At 37.9% G+C, this 20,691-nt stretch overlaps 1 protein-coding gene across 11 annotated transcripts in view; it reads right to left on the bottom strand.

The window, feature by feature from the left end:
- LOC136420553 (disco-interacting protein 2 homolog C-like) overlaps positions 1-20,691 on the bottom strand; it is a 63,586-nt gene that overhangs the window by 38,651 nt on the left and 4,244 nt on the right. For 10 of the 11 annotated variants that reach the window (XM_066407510.1, XM_066407515.1, XM_066407512.1 and 7 more), the window contains exons 2-3: positions 6,306-6,488; positions 1,713-1,823 (exon numbers count right to left, since the gene is read on the bottom strand). In XM_066407510.1, coding sequence (XP_066263607.1) covers positions 1,713-1,823; positions 6,306-6,488 — 294 coding nt within the window. Of the gene's footprint in view, positions 1-1,712; positions 1,824-3,448; positions 3,480-6,305; positions 6,489-20,691 lie in introns of those variants that run through there. The other variant, XM_066407520.1, reaches the window with a different exon arrangement.

Raw genomic sequence — 20,691 nt, 5'->3', positions numbered from 1 at the left:
GAAGCCACATCTGTGGGCCTTGATGTCCTAGATGTGCATTTATCAATGTGCAGCTAATCTTGGGGTCAGGAAACATTTAATGTCTTGCCACTCCCTGTTCTTCTATATTGACTATCATTTTGTGTCACTTTTCACAAATTTCGATTGCAAGCTCTTCCTTCACAAAGTCCCTGTACATGTAGCTCAATTGGTAGCGGCTTCACAGTTGAGCTCCTGGTCCCAATAAGTTGTTAACTGGGAGATCCCGGTTCAAATCTGGGGAAGGGCAACCTGGTTGGAGCTGTATTTGTCTTTTGGAAGGGACGTAAAACATGGTCCCGCGTTTGCAGTATTGTAAGTTTATGGGTGAAACAATTCTGTAAACGGTAGTAATACAATGAAAACGCATACTCGAATGGTCAAGAATTTGTAAAGAAATAAAAACACCAAAAAAAATTTCAAGATATACAGTAAGGCATTTACATGAAAAATACTTAAATCTTCATACACGTTTCTTTGTAAGTATTTCAAAATTCATCTCAAACTTTCTTTGGAGTGCAAAACTTTTCAGAACAGCTTAACATTATTTTGGGGTTGAACTTTAATGACTTACATTTCAGCACATTGTAACAATCTGTAATTTTGCCCGGAGCCCTGTTAAACAAGGTCGGGAGGGAAGTTCTCCCTACTGATTCTTGTGTTTCCAATTAAAAGTTCTTTGATGCCTTCATTCAAAAAGGCGACTTTCAGATGTACAGAAACGTGCCTGGGGACTGGTTTCAGTTTAACTAAGAAGTGTTGATACAAGGGTGAAAAATCATTATGGGCAACAGCTGAGAGAGGAATGCTTTTAGACATATGCACAGACCTTTTTTTTGATACATCATTCAAGGAAAACCATAACATAAGGGCATGCAACTTTCAGAGGGGTTGATAGCAACACTGTCAACCAAGTCAGGATACCTTATGTTGAAGGCACAATGTTAAAACTGATGAATTTGGAATGTTGAAAAATTGTAACAATAGTTTCAACTTCACATCCCCTCTTCTTACACCGAAGTCAAATTGGTGCATCCCTTAAGTAAGGGCAAGGACAGTTGAACTTGAAAAGTAAGCAGTAGCCGTCAACCAAGAAGCCCAACACAAGCAGAACATACAAAGTGGCAGGATTCCAACTCAAACAATAACACTACTAAACCAACTGGGCCACCATTTTATTCTTTGGATCACTTCATGTACACTACTCTGAGGCAAACAGTCACTAAAATTAAGAGAGACTTCTAGCACCTGCCTGTTGTACTGCAGGTGACAGTAAAACATCTCTATCAACAATTCCACAAATGCCTTCCACAAGCCAGCTTAGAAACAGGAACCTGAACTCCAAACAAGCATCAGACTTCCTTTGAAACTATAAAAGAAAGTAGAAAATGCTGAACAACGATGTCAAACTCACACAAATCTCTCCTTTCCAGATCCCTCTAGCTAGCTTTCTTCCACAAGTTGTACTTATGTTACAATAAGGAAAAGATAAAAATGTTGACATGGTCTTGCTGCAGGAACAAAAAAGAAAGCAAAATACAAAATGCAAGAATACCGTAAGCCCCAATGTTCATGTGACCCGGTCCTTCTGAAAATAGCAGCCATAAATAATTAGACTCTTCCGCAAAGACTGGGAATCCCACAACTGAATATTTCAGGAGCGCCATCACATAAAGGTTCCGCCCTTGACTCACCTGATCGGTATCTCTCGTCCCGATGATCGTGGCGACCACGGCGTCTGTCCCGCCGCCGCTGCGCCTGGGACTGGCGCTCGTTGCCATGGCCACTACCGGAACTACCTGAACCTGGAAAAAATGGAACATGGAATTTAATGAGCTGAATATTGTGACTGAACAAGAGTTAATAATGTACTAGTTACTCTGTCCTATGCTATTATTTTCTGTAGTACATTTGTAAAGAATGTTCTTGGTAGCATTTGTGGCTTTGTGTATTTGTAATGGTGGGTTTGTCTTCATAGTTGAGCAGCACAACTTGATAAAATATAGAAGGATTATCATGATAATTTTTGGGCCCCCTAGTGGCAGTACTGCAACTAAACATCCTGTATCATTCTTTTATTATTATATCTGCCATGGATATCATATTTTCAGCACAGTTGTTGGATCCATTTGTAGGCAATATAACTCAAAACGTTGTCTGAATGTCTACAATTTGTAGTGGGTGTGGGTAGGTCCTGACCAGTTTAAAGTTGAATACCATTTCAAAGCTGTGTATGTGATGTTATGCACATATGTAACATTGACCCCGTATAACACACAGCACCTCAATGGTATCACCATTTCATATCATAGTTTTCTCACCAGCTTCTGTTTCATAGGAGTTCCATTTAGAACATGCTACAGCTATATGTAGCTTTGTGTGGTCTACAGCATAGCTTAAAATGCTTACCTCTTTTTCTTCAAAATACTGTCACACTCTCTATGCACAATTTCATTTTGTTAACAAAGTACGTCTTATTTTCTATGTGTGACAGCATTCTTGAACTGAACTATTAATGGCTTCAATATTTACACAATTATAAACAAAATCACGTCTAATTGAATTCCGTTATCTTTCAGAGGTTCAAATAGCAGTCTATGTTCTTTTTCAATTTTCAAATTACTACTATACACAATATCAATATCAGGTTAACTAAATGAATGTCAAGAAAACATCACGACGTCGTAATGAAATAAAGGGGTCCAAAATTCTAAACCACCCCCTTTTTCAGATTAAAAATTGGAATAGTCCACAAGAACATGATCCATCCATGCTCCTTGCTTTTTAAGCATTCCTTCCTTATACTGACAAATACTGATGCTACCCCTATCAGGACAGCCCAAGCATCAAGCCAGATTTTGTAGCTAGTTACAAGTATGTAAGAGCAGCTCCTGGTATTGACTTTGTCGCACAAGAATAGACTATGGAAAGAACAACTGGCCGGGGGCCAAGTGCAGAATATGGGCGTCGGCCAGCGGTATTATCTCCCCTTCTCTACCAGCTCTCCCTGTGAGGTACATGTAACCTCTCACATGATACCATTATCTTCAGCAGTCACTGATACAAGAACGTTCGATTTATTGTCCCCATCCCCGAGACCTCACGTGTACTATAAAATAAGCCTCGCTGCACCACAGACGTTTATGTGAAGAGAAATCTTTTACACCATGCCCTACAGAGAATCCTGCAATGGCCCCATGACATACATACATACGCACACTGAGCTACGAAGCTAAAGAAAGATTTTGTAGCCGTGCAGGTTTTATGTGAAGCACCTACGAATTCAACTGGCTACAAATGGAAGCATAACATTCAGAACCGCCGACATTTCAGAAATGTATTCTAACAACATATTTCTAAACTCACAATCTTTCTAAAACAGTTGTAGCAGACTATGCATAATGGTAGCTTTGCAGGAAAAGATTCTCACCTAAGCAAGACAACATTTTCCTGTGTATCACAAGCGATGAACTTCAACTTGTGTGCAGTCTGCCATCTTTGAACCAGACAAGCCAGTGGTGACCTCTAACCCCTGCCTACATCATGGGTCATGTCTGACATATCTAAGCCGGCCCTAACAACTGGGAAACATCTCGATGGCCATTCCTGTCACAGTTAGCCCATAGTTAGCTCCCAGGCAAGTATGCCCTGAGGTAGGCACTGTCAATCTTAACATACAGACTGCAGAACTTGTGTGACAGACTCTTTACATTGTATAACAGAATAAAGCTAGAGAAATACATGTTGATGTTTAGTCCAGTCAGCAAGAAAATTGTACAATCTAGGATAAAATACTTTGCAGTGTCATATTACTCTAATTTTCTACTTCTCTATCACATGTTTTTGTATTTCCCTTTTTAACGCACTAAATTTCATTACAGAGTGAGGCTGCAATAGCCAAAAAGTCCAGGTCTGAAAAGGTGAATTGTACTAATTTGTAGGTAAATGATATGGATGCCATATTCTTTAAGAATTGATTTCAAGAAACTATACGAAAATTATAAAAGGTAACAATTTCTTCTCCTTTTCATGTTTTATGAAATTTAGAATGGAAACATAGACCGTAACACAAGATTTTAATAAAAAGGAGATGGTCACAAGAAAATGCTACTCCTCCAATTTTGAAATGGAACATCCCTCCAGCTGAGTAACCATCATGATAACCTAATATTCCCCTCCCACACTAAACCACTGGTCCAGATTATCCATGTAAGGGATATGATAGTCTCCTCTATACTGATTCATTAGCATAGTTATAGGAAGTCAGACACATGCCAGACATCAGGAGGAACTCTACATCTGCATGACCTTGGCAGCCATCTTGAAATCCTTCTGTTATCTTGACAAGTACAAATGTTCATATTTATACATAATGATAATATTTCAATTTAGTCTAAACCACTGGACAAATGTTTGAGAATTATAAACGTTTCAATGGCATACAGAATTCAGAAAAAAAATCATTTCAATTTCACTGATGAACAATGCCAGATGGCATTTGAAACAATTGTAATTCTCAAACATATGTCCAGTGGTTTAGACTTAACTAAAATATTACAATTCTGTCCTGGATGACTAATCTTAATAAACGTATTATATCACACATAATGCTTTCCGAGCCACCTTCATGTCCAAATTTATAGCTGTATTAAGGTTAAGGTGTGACAGCCACTTCTGAATCAATGGAGTATAAATACTCGGCACAACCATGTCCCAGTAAATGGGTCATCTGTTCCATAGTATCACACAGAAATTAGCATTCTTATCGCTTCCCAACACCTTTCACAAAATGTCATTAAATATCAAGCTCAGAGAAATAAAAAGTAGCCAAGAAATTTATAACTACAGAATACATTTCCTGTGACTCTTAACTAGTGTAAATCACTTTTATGTTGTTGCCCTACATTTCAGCACATAATTTTTCACAAGAGAGCAATTTCAGGACTACCTGATGTGTGTTTTGAAATTTAATGTGTTACTTTTAGTTCTAAAAAGGAAATATTTTCTAGTTTTTCCAGTAGTGTTTTAATAGCAGCTTTGCTTGTTTGCAATTCACAAGTTGACTTATTATCAAAGCTATTCTGCTGTTTCACATTATACCACATGATCTACAAATGTATGATGTCATTTTGCTGACTTATTCTCTATTGCTGACTCTCTCAAACCAAATACATCAACCTTTAAAACTGCATCGCTATTATGGTAAGCATGAGGGAATAGATGGGTATTTTTAGTCCATGATAATTTGATTACCTGTACAGCATGAGATTTGATGTGAGTTTGAAGAATTGACTAGACGGAGCAAAAAATCAATAAGCAAAGGAGAAATAGGGCAAAAGTATTGGCCAAATTCCCTTTCATATAGGTGTTGATGTTCTGTTGAAAGACTCACTAACACTCACTATCCGTTTTTTCCCCATGTTCTGCACCAAGACTGTCTCAGATAGAAAATAGATTGTTCAATGAGGGGCTAATGATTCGATTTCAAAACAGTCACAACATCGAAATCTGCAATAAACAATAAAAAGACTATTTCTTACCAGTCGCAAAAAGATAACCTTTGCTGTTTTTAGAATGATTACTGAATGGTTTCTTTTTGGCATTTGGATGTGATCAGCATCTCAACAGACTGTAGTACATCATGTATACACTAGGTGGCACTGCTGGATAGTGCCCTTGGACTATTCCATTTTTTTATTTCATTCATTCATTCAATCAGTCAGTCAGTCAGTCAGTCAGAATAACAAAAATGATACATTGTAGTCAGCCATAAGTAGGCTTGTATTGGTTGGAAGATCACAGCTTTAAACATGTTTCTATGGTGCAATGATGTTGCAACTTCTCTCCCTGAATATTGCAATGCTATAAGGCTGATCCTGTGTAAAAAAATGGGACTTTCTGTATTGTCCTAATCTTATAAAGTGGGCCTTTAAGATATAGGAATAGATGTGATAAATACGATAAATGATAAGTGACATATTTGTGATAAACAACAGTTTAGCACAACTTCCTACAGCGATGGATGACAGAGAATTATGGAGACAACTAGTCATGGAAGATTCCAAGGGAGCTCGAAGGGGTGAGTGAGTGAGTGAGTGAGTGAGTGAGTGAGTGAGTGAGTGAGTGAGTGAGTGAGTGATAAATATGCTGTGTGGCTCACCAGCATGTCTGCCCTGCTGTCCTGACTGCCCGTGTCTCTACTGGTTCTACTTTCTGAATTGTTCTAATCTTACAGAATGAGCCTTTAAGATATAACAATAAATGTGATAGATAAATCTGTGGCTCACCAGCATGTCTGCCCTGCTGTCCTGACTGTCTCTGCTGCTGCTGCCTCTGCTGGTTCTGGTGCTGCTGTCTCTGCAGCTCCTGTCGCAGCTGTTCCTGCCTCTGCTGTTGCTGCTGCTGTTGCTGTGCGTACGGAGCCAGGAGCCGCGCCCTCTTCTTCTCAAAACCTTTCTGGGTTATGTCACCTGGAAGGAAATCAGCAAGTTGAATCAATGTCGATGAAGGTTAGACATCAAGTTAGAAAAGCACATAATACAAAATATATCCAGCAACTGTGTAACAGTGGGGATCAACCTCCACTAACTGACCAGTCTAACTTGTCCGAACCTTTTAGCCTAGTGGTTAGCGTGTTGAATTCCCAAGCCGTGCGGATTGGGATCGGCGTGAGTTCGAACCCCGGGAGCGGCGTACTCGCCCCTTTGGATTTTTACAACTGGATAACTTCTCTAAAGAGTCTGACATTTCAGATAGCATCCACTTTCTTTCACCAGTGACTGAGAATGAGTCTGAAGTGTAACCTAAACCTGTATCTGAATTGACATAAGGATTATAGCTGTCTTTAGACTCGTCTATTTTGTATTGTGCAAGTTTAATCAAGGGTCAAACATTAACATTTTTTTCAAAGACAAAAAATCATTGAAAAAAAAATTGGCACATACACATGTATTATCTGTATCTGTATCTATATAGCCTGTATAACCGACCTTAAGCATATCACACCAGCTAGTGTTGTGAATTTCAACCTAAGTGAAAAAAGCTTTGCTAGCATGCTCCAAATATATTCCAATATTATAAAAATGCATTCCAAAAGAAGTCAGAATCAAATTTGCATGAACATAATTGAGCTTGATATCTTTGAGCAACAATAGGTTGGCGTTGTCTTTACATAATAAATGTGATGAGCCTTTGAACACTTCAATTTGAATGTGTAACCACACTGCTGATCATCCAAAAACAGGCATCTAACCATACTGGATCCTCCATTTATATATCATTGCCCACAGTAATGATATAAACATCAATTTGGATGTTATATAGATTCTGACACATATCGCTGAGCACAGTGGTACAACTTGTTACACAGCCTGGTTGAACAAGCAATTTATCAAGTCATCATTTTACCATACATTCAGCTCTGAGGAATAACAAGATGGGACCAATGTGACACATACCGCACTTCAATCTCACATTCAGGCTTTTATTAATGAGATTAATATCTTAATGTGACACATGCAGGTCTGGAGATATGTCAGCTTGCAAGAGCTTCAATTTGCAGACTGGAAATTGTCTGTTTTGATTTGGTACGACTTCATGTACATATCAGGTGCTCTGAGACAATGTGTTTAACTGAATCTGGCCTGTCTCCAGCTTAATTTTGTTTTTCCTTCAGCATTGTTTGGGAGCCAATATAGTTAATTTTTGTTGTTAAATCTGATATCCTAAGCTTACGGCAATACATTTTCATCAATGTCATGTCATGAAATTCAGACTTTTTAAAAGGGTGAGGTTAATTTTTTTCCCTCCAAACAAACAAATTTTCATCCCCAGATGGAGGGATGGGTACAACCCTGACTGAATTACAATACATTATACATGTTAAGCTCTTGCCTTTTAAGATAAGTGTAAAGCTGTCTTTTTCCCATTTTTTTTGCTTAAACGACATGTGATAGGGTGACGATTTTCAAGCCTTACAGCAAATAAACACTCCTTCCTGCAGGGGATTTTCCTGGTTTCCAAATTTGGTTATCGGCTGCAGAAGGATGAACCTCTGTGCCAGGGGACCTGCGATGAGGGGTAGTTAGGATGGGAAGGAGGGAGGAATACAGATTGTGTAGTGAAGCGGTTGTGCATCAAGGCATACAGCCTGCACGTACACAGCAGTGATATATCCCTGGGATAATGGGACGTTGAAATCCCGACATGCTTAGGGGTGACTGTGCATACCACAGTCAGACCACACTGGAATGTTATCAAATCTGGCCTTTGGGCTCTGCGATAAAATCAGCAAAAATAAGACTCAACAAGCCTCCGTGAAATAATTATGGTGTTTGCGGTGTGGGCTAAGGTGTTTGATACCCTCTTTTAGCCTGAGTACCAACCTCCGTAGTGACCGCTGGCTCAAAAGAATTCGCTTGCTAACCACGGAGTCTGACCCTGCGCGTATCCGTCACGGCTGTTAGTCAGATATTCGTTTCGATTTTGAACGAGCTCGCTGATTGGCCCCATTCGTCTAAGCTCCTCCCCATGCCACACTGTTCTTCGTAACGGGTAGGTTCTAAGAACTGTTGCCATGGCGATTCTTTCAAAACTGGACCCGAACAGGGCAATAGAGACACCTTGGAACGAAAAATGGCACCGAACGCAGCTCGAATTCCCCTCATTACGTGATAATGAGACAGCCGTGACGGATACGCGCAGGGTCAGACTCCGTGGTTAGCAAGCGAATTCTTTTGAGCCAGCGGTCACTACGGAGGTTGGTACTCAGGCTAACCCTCTTTACCAGGAATAACAATTTCCTTAAAACCTGTTTCAAGTTATGTCCAGGTAGTTGTTCATTGTAACACTACTTACTAGGCAGTATTATTAAACTAAGGCATGGTAGCAATGCGTGTAGCGGAGCCTAACATCTGCTTGGAGATTAGGTAATTGGCCCAGCTTACTGGTGCCAGCTGTGGACTGTGCCACACCTCTAAGATAGGGGTGTCGCTCTGTAATATTACATTATCTAGAAATACTGCTACGGTGACCAAAACCAATGTGCATAATCTAGCTCATACTAGCAGACAACATGCCAAAGTACATACGAATGCATCAAAATTCAAAGGTATCTTGAGTGATAGCTGCAAACACACAGACACAATCAACTGCAATACTTCCACACAAGCTGTACCTCCTTCACTGAGGTAAATATAATGCATGGTCTACTTTGCATGGATTTGTTGGTACCTCGACTCTTATACGTGTCAATGGGACAACTTTTGCCCCAGAGAACAAAAATCATATCAGACCTCAACACGTCATAATTCATAAATCATCAAGCTAATTATTCCCCGATGTCTCGTCCACTGGGCATTTCTGCAAGCCCCCTTGGCTGAAATTCTTGCAATAAATTTCAAACCGTCTTCGTCTAATTAGTTTTGCCGCTTATCTGGACCCAAATCGTTTTCTCAAAAATGCCTGGCGGAAAAGACTCATGTTTAAAACATTGTGTATCACAATTGATAGCTGAAGCTGAGGAAGAATTCCTCAGGCCATATACCATGATAAGATAGAAAACATCAGTTATTGGTTTTATCATATCTCAACATCAGCTGGTACCATATGGACCTTAGGAAGATCACATGACCTGACCAGGACAGATGCATGATGGGTAGTATTTGATTGAGGTTGCAGAACACATTATTTTGCCTATGAGCATTTGTAAAGTTAAACATCACAAAGTTACTAACTAGACCCTTCGAAGGTTGTAATCATAGAAGGGCGCAACAGAGAAATACGAAACAGGAATGTATTCTGTGACCTTGAATGTCAACATAGGATGGAAGGTGACCCAAAAGTTGAAGGCTTGTTTTCTCTTTCTTAGCAGTTAACGTGATGGTATCTAAAAACAATGTAAAGTTTAGTATGGCCTAAACATTAGCATACAGCTGCTGTACAGAAGGTCTCCATACACCATCTGTGCTGGGCTGCCTAATTAGACATTTAGTGCTGAATACACACACCATGTTTCCACTGGCCTACATACATAGATGACCCCTGCTAGAAAACCATGATAGAAAATACTGTAAAAATCTTCAAACATTTGTGGTGTTTTTATGTTCATGTATTTTCGCTGTGACTTCTCACTACAAACTTATCACACCCGCACACATTTGCTAGGTGTTTTTCATTGTCGACTACCGTTTCAACCGCAAATCCGAGGAACTACACATTCTTGACTTTCACATTGCCATGAAATTTGAAGTGCTAAGAACTTGAATAAATTTACAGTAGCTATGCCATAATACAGAGATACATGTATATAGGTACCCCACATATGTATCTCTACCAGTATTAAGTGTGGTTGCCCTAAGTATGTAAATTTGTATTTATTTCTCACTAATAGTTACTTCCGTTATTTTTGTCCATAACCCACTGTGATAATACTGTGTGAAAACTGTCATTTGCATAGTAGGATATAGAGGAACGAGTATATAACATATAATCATCATGATTTAGGGTATGATAATAAAGGGGTCACAAAAGTTTTTCCATTGACAAGTTTTGTCCATCACATTTCAAAGATTTCACCCCAAAACTCCTCCTAATTAAGAACTAGGTCAACTACTTGCCCCTACATAATTGCAGTCATTAGCAGGTATTGTATCACTCCTACATAATCCTCAGTGTTCCTCTCCTTATTAATTATCAGACTGGCCTTTTAATACAGCATGGAACAACCTCTAATTTACAAGACAATGTGAGGCTGTCCCAAGGCTAAAATCAGCATGGGGGGCAAGATTCTAGTTTGACAATTTCCTCCATTAGCGTTCCCATAAGACAAGCGTAATGGCTTCGTTGGACGCTTTATTTTGTGGTGGATGCCATCAACTTTATCTAAGGACATCTAAATATATTTTTGGCAGTGCTAAAAAAGTCCGATAAATGTGACAAAGTTATATACTAGTAGTAATAATGGAGACACAGTTCGTAGTTCTATTTTCTAAAATGTGAATTTCACCTCTTTGATTTTAAAATCAAATGTGGAGAAATATAGTTACAAGGGGTTCCAAGGTACACTCACACATTTTGGTATGGAGCCAGACAAAAACGGAAAACAAATAGGTGTCGATAGCAAGGATGCATATTAAACTTCTGATTCCTGCACTTGAAAAGGGCAGACATCGAAATCATTCAATCAATCAGTATCATTTCATATGTTCACCCAGAGGCAAACCTATTCATTTCAATATGGCACACATCTTTGCTCTTTGGTTTTGTCTTTCTGTATAATCAATAAAGTGCTGACATATAACCCGAGTTATATGCAGTGCCACGCCTTGTATATCAAGAAGCTTATCACTCATTTATAACTTCACTTGTAAAATCTTACCTTGTTCGAAATTCCCTACCTTACATTTGTACATACAGGCCACATGAATTCAATATGTTGCTTCTCGGATAAAAGAAAAATGATTCTGGACTGGAAAATTTACATGACAGAGTGGAGAGTCTGAACTTTGGTTTCATCTTATAAAATAAATTAAGATTTCCATTTTCCTGGACCGCTGTTTTGATTTTTTTTCATAATTTTCAGGAACCGATAAAATAAATTGCTGGGGCCTAGACATCTTCTCCATCTCCATAGCCCCAATACATGTAAACTACCAGCTTAACTGTGATTACCACTAAAACTCTGCAACAGACAATAAAGTCAAAGGACTATTTTACAGTCCGCAAACGACCGTACAAAGACGTAAATAAACTGCAGTGCAGAGACCACAGTCAAATGAATGTGTCCACTGGGTGTGATATGGTTTCACATAATGGGGCTGGGTTGGACTACATCTACATTGTACATCTGAGCCTCTGAATATAATTTCACAATTTTAACAGACAGATCCTTGTCAGGCACTGTCAGGCACTGTTAGGGAACTGGAAAATGAAACCAGATTCAGAGGGGAAAGTCTATGTCTTGGTTCACAGGGTCAGGGAGTGAATATACTCAGTTTTCCTCCTACTCCTAGCACTCTATTTTCATCTTGAAATTTTTGCTAGAAAATGTCAGAGAACCAATTAAACAAATTGCTATAGCTTTAACTACTTATTTATTATTTCAATCTAATATTAGTTACTCACTTGATCAAGCAATCCTATAGAATTACGGTTTATTCACTGAAGCTTGAACCAAATTACATTCAATTTCATTTTTATTTCATTGTATTCCAAATCAAGGCATCAATTTATAAAAGATCTACAAATGTAGCACATTACTAATATCGTTGCAATAAATATTAATAGCTGAAGCTACTTAAAGCAGCCCTAACACCAAACCCCTTGCTGGCACCCCAACATATATGTGGTGTCCACTGGGGAATGAAGTAATACCTAATATATTCCCAGCGAAGGTTGAAGGAGGGGTGAATATTTCTACCAACACGTCCAATTACACGCCTGGGCTTGGGAAACGTCCAGGGCAGCAACCGAACGGACGACAACAGAATTTTTATTACAATCACCTCCACAGAATGGTCATTGGTTCGTTATCTGATCAAATTCATAACTCAGTCATGAAGCTACGTATGGATAATTAATTTCTTACACAAAGTTATAGGGATTCGCCAAAGAAAATCATATCATAGTCGATGACCAAAATTATAACCCTTGGTCATGAATTATAACACTTGTAAAAATTCTAAATACACTGAGATCTATTGTACAATCACTCAACTATCCATGATATTTCTATGACACTGTAATTCTTGAAACTTTTGCAGCGGTTTTATTTTTGCAGTTTTCACAGTGACCTTTTAGCCAAGAATTCGTTACAATGAATCGCTAATACGTAACTATTCTACAACAACTGCAAATTGAAAACACTGCAAAAACCTCATTTTTTCCTCCTCCAGCAAAATAAAACCAAAATAAATATATAAATGAATTTGCAGTTACTGTATCTATGGCTGTATCTATGGCTTTACTACCCTAACCCTTGCCTGACCCCTCCCACCAGGGGGTTGTCCCTTGGTAGTAGCGTTGACAGGTGCAGCCTAGGGGGTCTATCCAAGTGAACACACTAGCATAGATGGGGAAATTCCACCTTCATATCTATGACCTTTCCAAATATTCAAGGTCATCCAAGATAAGGAACAATTAAAGAAAAATGCAATTACTTCACTTGGATTTTGACTTTGAGTATTCATATTGTGATCAATATTTTCCTAAAAATTTCTATACAGCATCACTCGTGTAGATGAATAGTAATCATTAGAAAAACATGACGCTACAATAATGAGAACAGCCAAAATAGCTACTGGTATTTGCATCTACAAATTCATTCATATGTGCTTATGCATTATCAATCATCAAATACATGTGATTTTTACCATAACTCTCCATCCATATTCAATGTCCCAAATGTATTAGTGATCTGTCTTTGTTTCAAATTGATAGATTTTATACCATAGCTTTATATCAAAATCTCTCTCAAGTATTGTAAAGAAATCCTATCATCGTCAATGACTTTTAAATTGACACATTTGTGTATAGACTGATTCTCAGCCAAGAGCTCAGGACCTAAACCTTGTTTTGTCTAGCCTGACACACATATCCTCCCCATAATGCGTCATAGGATTTCATCTGTCGATACTGATCTTTCTCAACATTATAATTCATGTCTGTTCCACAGTATATCTGCCAATCTAGATTGGCTACCCCCTGCTATCATTATAGTCAGGGCAGGTAGAATATTCACCAAAAAGAAATCATAGCATTGTTTTATTATATATCATATCAAATAATTGTACATGTAGTAAAATCAAACTCTAAGTCAGCATTCCTTTTTTGCAAAAAATGACAATTTCTAGTAATTCTACTTGCTTTTAATCTAATTCACATCTTTGCAATAACAATGAACATTGGTGTACATGAACAAATATATATTATAGCTATTAGAATTCATGTATATTATAGCATATGACAGTCATTTTACTGCGTGGAATTCATCTTTATTTTCTTGAAACTTAAATCAATACCTTTCTATCAAAGATATCACTTAAAGCCCAGCATAACTCTAGGTAAACTACATTATCTTCAATAATAAGTCAACTTAAACATCAACTGCTAAAACTAAAAGGACCTGCAATAACCTTTACAAGAACTGACCGAAGAATCGGAGATCAATAACTGATGTTATTAAATATGATACGCCCGTCCATGGCCTAATAAACTGTCTGGACACAATATGGAACCAGAGACAAATGAAAGTGGTATCATGTAAGCCAATCTACCCAATGTTGCATCACAATTGTATTAGAGAGTAGAGGGGGACCAAGACCTTGTCAACACCATTCATTTTGGTGCTGTTGTATATCAACAAGAATATATAGTAGCACAGATGGTGACTTTGTATGACTGAGTACTGTATGATTCAGCACTGTGGTAGTGAATTTGTCTAGTGGACGGAAAGTTGGGAGCATGATTTGTTCATCATGATTTGCAAATTTACACTCCCCAAGTATCCGAGGTAATCTCTTCTAAAATCCACCTGTCTACAACTGTCTAAAAGTGCTTTGAGCAGGTTTTACATCAATTCCTCTTGCTGCCCTTTTATTTCGTTGTACAATGAGGCAATGGTTGGACCCACCTCCTTGTAGTCAAAGATATTGCTATATAAAATACCTAAAACGTTTAGTAAAGGCATTACTAGTATCTATGTACACTAATTCACAAATTACATTGTAGGTGGGCATTCATAATCATATGTACTGTAACTGTATCTTGAATGCAATACACCTGGCTGACACAGCAAGAAATGACTAAAATCGCAGGGGCAGTTCGTAAATAATAGATCAAAGCTGAGCAAGAGAAATACCACTGCTGCATATGAGGTTACCTTGCATTGTGATACGAAATATAGATTATCAGGATATTCCAGGAGTGAATGGCAAAGTACACCGAACATTCTGAAATCCATTTGCACACACACATGCATACACAAACTAACACACACACGCACGCATGCATACAAACATGCACACATACACAGTTTATACACACACACATTTTGACGTCCTGATAATATCAATATGTCATTTATCAATTCCACATGGCTGCCGCCCCTAAAACTCATACATCCATAAAATTGACTGCCTAATTCATATAAATATCTTTCATAATGCTTTGATTATGTTAATTCTTCATTCCAGCTCATTGCTATATACCCTATAGGGATATAAATGGATACATATGATAGCACCAGATAAAAAATATTGTTCTGGGGCAGCCCACAAAGGATCGCTTCTCTAGATGTTGGTGGGTTGTCCTTGCACAATGTGAATTATTATAAATATACTGACTTGACATATTTTCTTAGGTGAAAATCCCTTCTACAAATCCTTCTATTTGTCTACATGAATATTAATTCTGACAATCGTTCATTACATACATACGAATCTAGCAAAAATTCTGTTTATCAAAATGGGAGATGCCACAATCTCAAATTCAAAAGGAGCAGGATACAAAATTTGACTGTAATGAAGCTAAAATTACATCATAGTCCACAGCTGTGTCTTTGTTATATCCTTTCTATGAATTTTTGTTAATTTCCTGGCATATCATTGCAAGGAAGGAATGAAAATTATGGATTATAGTTACAAACCCTTCCAGAATACTGATGCTCTAGCTTAGTGCCACCATTGATGGCAGGGTACCTACATGTATATATGAAACAATGATTTTGACTCTTGGGCATCATCAATAATAAGCCAGGGCAATCTGGCACTGAATATTTCTCTCAACATTGAAATCATAAGCATACAGTTTTTTTAAAACTTTCATGATTGTGCATTCAAACCTTTCATGATGAAATCTTCTTATTGTTAGAATCAGAAAATTTGACATCTAAAACGTCTGACACAAAAGTATAATAATCGTAAGGACAATGTTATAACATATCACCAAGTAAACTAGGATATTACACTCCTGGTTGAATCAATTATGTACAAGGATGGACATCTCTTGGTGTTCTCAGAACCATTTTCTAATGAGGTCATTCATACAATTAGGGCGTGGAATTTGGGGTCATTCTGGGTCAGTGACCTTTAAAATTAGCCTAGTCAGTTGACTGTCAGCAATTTTGGCATTCAATTAACCTGAGTTCTCATACTTGTTCAGTATGAGTCATATTCTGTCATACTCATAGCAAACAAATTACTTCACATGTTGGTGCCAGGCAATTAAAACTTGACTGAAACCAGGGATGTTAGATCTATGTTAATACTTCTTGTTTTTTTAGGGTTCACACAAAAGATGGAAATAGACGTTGACTCATTACGAACAAGAGAAAAACAAGGGCTGAATCATAGATGTAAAGGGTGGGGGTTAGAGGTGGTTTTAAAAATTAACATAGGGAATGCCCGAGATATAGAGGGGGAGGGTTCTACTTTCAAAGAGCAGTAGCTGTAATAATGAATCATTTCATTTTAACAACTGATATACATGATAATAACTAAAATAGCTATCAAACAAGACTCAATACAATAAGTCAATAATTGTTTCATGAACACAAATGCGTGTAGCTTTTGTTCACAAATGCGTGTAGCTTTTGTCCTTAGGAAAGACAGACTCTTAATAGAGTCATTACAATGACAATTATTGTGATGACAATCCACCAACATTACAAAGACAAAAGATCATTATACCCATTGTTACCACTCATTTGAAACAGTTCATTTTTTAGCAAATTATACATGCATGATGCATAATACTTTCTGGCTATGGTAGACTTCATAAATTAAACATGTTTACAAATTTCATTTTTCAATACACTACACTGTATTCCCACAATATATCACTGATTGCAAACTGGCTTGGTTCCAAAGAAAACTGAGTAGTGAGTATCTTATCAAAATAATCAGTCACACAGTGCCTAAAGTCATTTTCCTGCACATAAAGTTCCCTGCGGAAAGCACTAAGTAGAAGTAGAGCATTACCAACAGGATTCACCACAGTACTAGCAATGCCCTAGAAACCCCACTGCAGCGCCATATTTCTCGCTTTATTTTTACGGTGAGAGAGAAATACCATTAGGTTTTAAGACCTTAGTTCTTTCTTCACATCTCGTCTCTATTTCCGAAAACTGCAAAATTTACACCACCTTTCATATCATCAATGGAAAATTCAAGGCTACCACGTAACTGAATATGCTGGATAGATATAATAATATATCAGCATTTCGTTACACTGAGTAATCATGATATAACCATATTCTATCACTGAATGGCAAATAATCAGACAAGTCAATAAATGATTAAAACCATTCTGTATATCGTTTGAAAAATCATACAAGTAATAGGGTGCCCTTAGTCTACCAGTATACCAGTTTCCTGAACATTTGACCATTCAGAAAAGGATACATAGAAATTTGGAAAGATCAAAACATTGAAGGACCCTCCAAGGGAGACTAAGCTAAACTTAAATTGAAGTTAAAATAATTCATAGACCTGAATGAAGCCTGTTACGAAGGCTATGTTGAGTATACATAATGTACAGGCCTGATTGAAGCCTGCTAGGGATCGGGAGGCTATACAGAGAATACATGCAGGTCTGCACTCCCCCTGGAGAGTCTGACCTGTCTTCTACTGGGTCAAACATTTCTCACCACCTCACCTGTCAATCAAGGTCACTCATGTAAGGGAGAAACCAGCAGATATGTTAGGTCAGGAGATGCACCTGATTGGTCATATGTCAACTCTTATTTCAGCTTTAGTTTTGTCATAATGCATTTTCCAAAGAAGGAAACTTGACAGATTGTGATTTGTAAAATCCTGTCTTTTTTCTAAGCAGGGCTGTCTCCAGGATATAGGTCCTCCCGTCACAGGATGGAATGTTTTGTTGTGACGGACAAGATTTCACTCAATCCGTCCAAAAAATCTGAAGTCCATAACATGAAACTGAATTTGAAGAAAATTTATTTTCGTAAGCTTAAAATAACAGATTTATAACAACAAAAAACTATAATATGGGCACCCAAACAGTGAGTGGGAAGGAAAATACTTAAACTTTCATGTAGTGAAGTTAAAGCTGGAGACCTTGCTTCTAAGAGACTTCTCAATTGCCTTTGTAACTGTCGGAACTTACTATTCATACATGTATAATGTACCAACCCTCTGCATACTTCTGGAATGACACAATGGACAACTGCAGGAATGAACTTTGGAATAAAAACAATTCACATATTTTCAAATCATTGACTATTACAGCCTCATGTTTTATTCAATGTAACAATACCAAGGGCAAGTGACAACACCAAGTGTCCAGGATTTACAACAACAACAAAAACAACATGTGCTAAATGGAGCATATGATACAAGGTCAAGAGGTTTTACACAGCTTGAAGCCTTCTCACAATAAGAACTGTTTTTTGACATTACCATTTTTGAAATGAAGCATTTGAATGTTGCTAAAATCATCTTTGGATTACATAATAGCCTTCTGGTCCCAAGTTAATGATAGTTACATGAACATGCATATAAAATAACACTCAAAACATGGTAAATTATATTACAAATGATTTAATACAATACTTTGCTTGATCTTGAGTTGATCATTCAAATAATCATAACCAGCTGCAATATAACATAACTACTGAAAATAAACAGTTACCACACTACATTGTTGTTTTAAATCCTGTGCTCAACAAAAAAGGCTACATTTTGTAAGTAGTGTTTGGTGGTGTAGACAACCTATCCTGGTCTGTACAATACAGACAATAGGGGGCCAGCTGTACATGAATGGATACAGGTTCTCCATTCAAGTTGGCCATCCTGACACAACAGCTCCCAAAACAAACACTACATTCCTAGCCCAAGGCCAAGGGCTGTTCGTGTGTGGGTACTCTGGACAAGTGATATGTGGAATTTTGCCAGCTGGCGCTTCTACTGCTGTAACTTCACTGTTTGAAATAGGAGTTAGGATTACAAAGAATCCTTAGGCAACCAGATCTGATAATGTTTGTCTTTGAAACAACTTACCAGTCTTCAAATGCAAGTTGCCCTGTACTTTAGACTATGCCGACTAGTTATACCACCTCAGACCTGTACTTCCTGCAATTCAGGCAAGTCTGACCTTCGCAGCCTTCTTCCCGTTCGCTTCCTACCACTCTACTTCCAGTGTATTCAAATAACTACGGACACACATCAACATTAACAGACGAACCGAAAACCAAAAACAAAGACTCTGTACTCTCTACCACCTACACATAGAAACAAAGTATTACTAGTGACCTATTCACTACATTTAACCCAAGATGAGACATACATGCTTGCATGACTGTAACACAGATTGTTTACTTGTTGTGTCCTAAGTCAGGCCATAGTGGCGTTTCAGCATGTCAGAACAAACAGCTGAGCTCCATGCACCAGTGACGAGAGTCAAGCCTCACACAGATATCACTCTACCGTAGTCACATACACTTCAGCACAGTTCTTACTGTGTGTGCTCTGCAAGTGTTGCGTGCAATGGTCACAAGAGCTTTTGCAAGCTCGAACTTTCCTTGTAGCGCAAAAATTTCACAAAACATTGAAATCCTGTCGAAGGGAAATAGTTTCTGTCGTAATTCAACTAAATTGGAATCTTTTTCCAAACAGAATACCCTTGAACTTGAAGGATATTAGAATGGTCAGACTCTTACTTATTCTTAGTCAAACATGAGCCACAAAATAGACAGACTCAGAGGATTTTTTCCAGTTCTAATCAACAAGTTACTAACATTGCGGAATATTGATTTCGAACAGAAACCTATTCTTTGTTTACATGCTGTTCTTTAGTTGTGTGCTTTTTTCGACCACTTATTTTTTCACCTCACCTACAAAGTGTGCATTGGTTTACCTGAGAAAACAAACAAATATTGATATTGGAAACAGAAATACACCTCCCCTCTGCAAATCTAAAACACCACAAATATGTATTTCTAATGCATCTACTACTGTGCGACAGAATTGTTTCAAAACTTAAAACACTGAAAACTTCCTTTCCCCTTCCACTACAAAATCAAGTCCCTGCAAAAATAAACGATTTTACAGTATGCGTGTATTATTTGTCTTTAGTAATGCCTCACATGAGTAGAAGATGACGTAAGGTCTTCTTCAGTGACAGTGCTAATTTTCCTTCCCCTGTCTTACACAATGCTGTCAATTTCCTGCGCACCTGTCGGTACCTGTTGTAGAGTTACACCCAGAACAAACACAAACATGAGCGACAGGAATAACGTTATGACTCAATACCTGTCAGGAAGGACTTCAGGAGACTACAGCACCTGTCTACTGGACATCCTATTGTCATGATTGCCCACAACAATGTAATTCCTTGTTTGCAAGTATTTTGTACCTTTCCTTTGCATTCTAGTCAAAACTGCCCAAGAAGAAAATCCTGTGGACAGGTGTCACTACAAACAGAATTTTTTATGCTTGTGTCAATGGGGAAACAATTATTCAAATGGTCACAAAAAGTGGCCAGGTGGTCATACATGCGTCTCATTGTGGAGGTGGTCACTTGAACAGGTTTTACTAACAATCTGTATCTTTGAATGCATATGTTTCAGTCTTTTCATCATGTTTTCAACAAAACAAACTACACCCCCTAGATCTATAACTTCACCGAAATGTGATAAATTTTTCCGTGACTATAATA

Source organism: Branchiostoma lanceolatum, chromosome 15, assembly GCF_035083965.1.
Source record: "Branchiostoma lanceolatum isolate klBraLanc5 chromosome 15, klBraLanc5.hap2, whole genome shotgun sequence".
Classification (NCBI taxonomy): Eukaryota; Metazoa; Chordata; class Leptocardii; order Amphioxiformes; family Branchiostomatidae; genus Branchiostoma; species Branchiostoma lanceolatum.
This window is presented reverse-complemented; position numbering and strand designations above follow the sequence as displayed.